We start from the raw sequence: 2,500 nt of genomic DNA, 5'->3' as shown, positions 1-2,500 counted from the left end.
GCATACTGGATGCTTCTTATACTTATTACACACGGAATATTAATTTTCTTGCTGAACAAATTGTTCATAACTTGTGCTACTTTTAATGCTTCTCTAGTCCTTTATGTACTTTAAGTAACATTATGAAACAGAGAAAGAAAATAGCTCATATCCATGTATAACAATGGATTACTGATAACTGATTCAGTATATAATAACACTGAACACATTACAGGAACTAAAGTAAATCTCTTTTATCAGAATTACATGACCTATAAATGTGAACATATTGTTGCAATGAGAATCCTCCAAAGTCAGCATTTCATTTTTTCTTGCTATACCAAAGATAAGTATATCATAAATTTCCCTTAATTATTGAGTAGTAACAGCACCAAGAAACTAGCAAGACATAACTGCTATGTACATGTATATATCACAGACATTTACATCTCTTTTGTATAAGAACTTTTAGTTTCTCATCATCTAGTTTCCTAAATATTTCTCAGTCCCTCTATAACATACTCCAGAAAAGAAATTAACAAGAATGATTAACAATAAAAAATCTTACAACATAAATTAGTTACTAGTTATGTTCTATCTTATCTAATATGTACACATTTTCCTCATACTTTTTGATATTTTTGTTGACTTATCAAAAATTCCATACAAAGTACTTATTAACAAAATCTAAGTATTCTTTATACCTTTACCTCAAAAAATTATGTTTTCTGTTAGAGTTTTATTATATAAACTGGATTTTTTCTCTGAAAATATTTAGCAAATTACAAATTTTCTTCCTAGATTTCCACAGGACAAAGTCTTAAGAAATTGGGATCAAAGAAGATTACATGAATAGATATATCATCTCTGAAAAAGCGACGTACTTCTGGTGGGAGTGTAAGTGAATGAGAGAGTCGTGCGTGATCAAGGCCTGCATCTGAGCCTCCCAATGCATGACGTATTAAGTGGGTAGAAGCATTGATATCAACAGGCTTTAGGTTTAAGCCTTTCTGTCTCTGTTCTAATATACTAGCAACTTCCCTCAGTGTTATTGCCTGCCTTGGGAAGCGCACAGGTTGCAAGGTCTGGCGGCCTGACATGTATTCTCCCACCAGCGTGACAGTGTCTAATGGACTCATGCATTCCCATAATCCATCCGAGCCCATCAAAAGGAATCTATCACGAGGCCGAAGGCGATGGTAAGTGACTTCAGGTGTAACTGTTAGGTATGGGGGAGTTACACAATGACGAATCAGGTGCTCGGGCCCTAAGTAACGTTGAATTATTTCAGCCTGCAAAACTGGGTCCCATTTAAAACGGAAGTCACCAAATGCTCTGAAGGGCATTAATACACCCAAGAGTCTTTGATCTGCTATAACATGTTCTGACTCTGATTCTGGATGCTCAGATAGCACACGTTCAATTTCATCTGGATTTTCCCAGTTGTGATCTCTTGTTAGACGAAGTGCTCTCCAGCCACTTCCAGCCGTCTGAGACTGCATTCCCAACACAGCTCCACAGTCTCCAGTATTAGCAATGTGGAGATGTGGACCATCAATATGGGCTACACATGCAACAGACCCAGAAAGAGCAACTCGTAATAATGGTTCCAGCACTGCAGACTGCTGATTCTCTATGACCTCCCGCCCCATGTCGTTATCAAGCTGAACAAAAGCCTGTATTAATACTTCCTCCATGCTGAAATCCTCATCGAATGCATTAAGCAGGGAACAGCAGTATCTTAAAAATGAATCTTGGTAAATTTCCTGCAGTTCAGACACAAACTGGGAGGGGTCATTGTAAACCTGGGTGAGAGGTATGCGATTACCCGCTTCCCACTCAGACACCACCCTGCGTAGCTCCTTGCGTGGGAGCAGTGCAGCAGCCACATAGTCAAAGAGTCTTTTGGCCACAACCTGACTGCACTCTGGCCCTCCATGACCATCAAAAACACCAAAGAGATATCCTGTAAATAAAGATATAAATTAGCGCCATGTAAATGTTTGTATACTACAAAATTATCAGAATCTTTAATTGAATCACTTCCAAGGAAAGTGTCTAGTAAGGTCTTAGGTGTAGTTTTTCTAAATATAACCCATTTTTTTCTAGTCTATGCCTGCACCTCAAAAAAAATGACCACAAGTCTCCAGTTTCAAATACTCCCATTATCAAGATGATGCTTAAGACCGGATTTTAGGTGGTGGAACTTGCCAAGGGTAACAAAAAAAAAACATGAATTTCTCATCCCTTCAGGAATTTACAAAACTACATTCTGCCAACCATGAAATTAAATATCTGAAAAATGGAAATGAAAAAAATCTAAAAAAGCAAACTTCTCTCTTTTCCTTTTATTACTTTATGGCCAGCAAATTCCCTGACAAACCTGTAGTATGCAGGCATCTTGCAGATGCTAGTTTATCTTCTATGGGAGAGTTGGAAGCCAGTTGGTTGGAGTCAACGGAATCTATGGAATAGGATCCCGATGATGAGTAGCCCTGTTCTGTCCATCCTGTCCCTCCAC

At 38.1% G+C, this 2,500-nt stretch overlaps 1 protein-coding gene across 1 annotated transcript in view; it reads right to left on the bottom strand.

The window, feature by feature from the left end:
* Pdp (pyruvate dehydrogenase [acetyl-transferring]-phosphatase 1-like protein, mitochondrial) overlaps positions 1-2,500 on the bottom strand; it is a 5,150-nt gene that overhangs the window by 716 nt on the left and 1,934 nt on the right. The window contains exons 2-3 of the mRNA XM_043003200.2: positions 2,363-2,500; positions 1-1,945 (exon numbers count right to left, since the gene is read on the bottom strand). The exon at positions 1-1,945 is cut by the window's left edge and continues 716 nt beyond it; the exon at positions 2,363-2,500 is cut by the window's right edge and continues 46 nt beyond it. Coding sequence (XP_042859134.2) covers positions 777-1,945; positions 2,363-2,500 — 1,307 coding nt within the window. The 3' untranslated portion in view covers positions 1-776. The remainder of the gene's footprint in view (positions 1,946-2,362) is intronic.

Source organism: Penaeus japonicus, unplaced genomic scaffold, assembly GCF_977035675.1.
Source record: "Penaeus japonicus unplaced genomic scaffold, GWHDUDI00000001_assembly GWHDUDI00000021, whole genome shotgun sequence".
NCBI classification, from domain to species: Eukaryota; Metazoa; Arthropoda; class Malacostraca; order Decapoda; family Penaeidae; genus Penaeus; species Penaeus japonicus.
The sequence above is the reverse complement of the archived record's forward strand: the minus strand, read 5'-3'. Positions and strand labels throughout refer to the sequence as shown.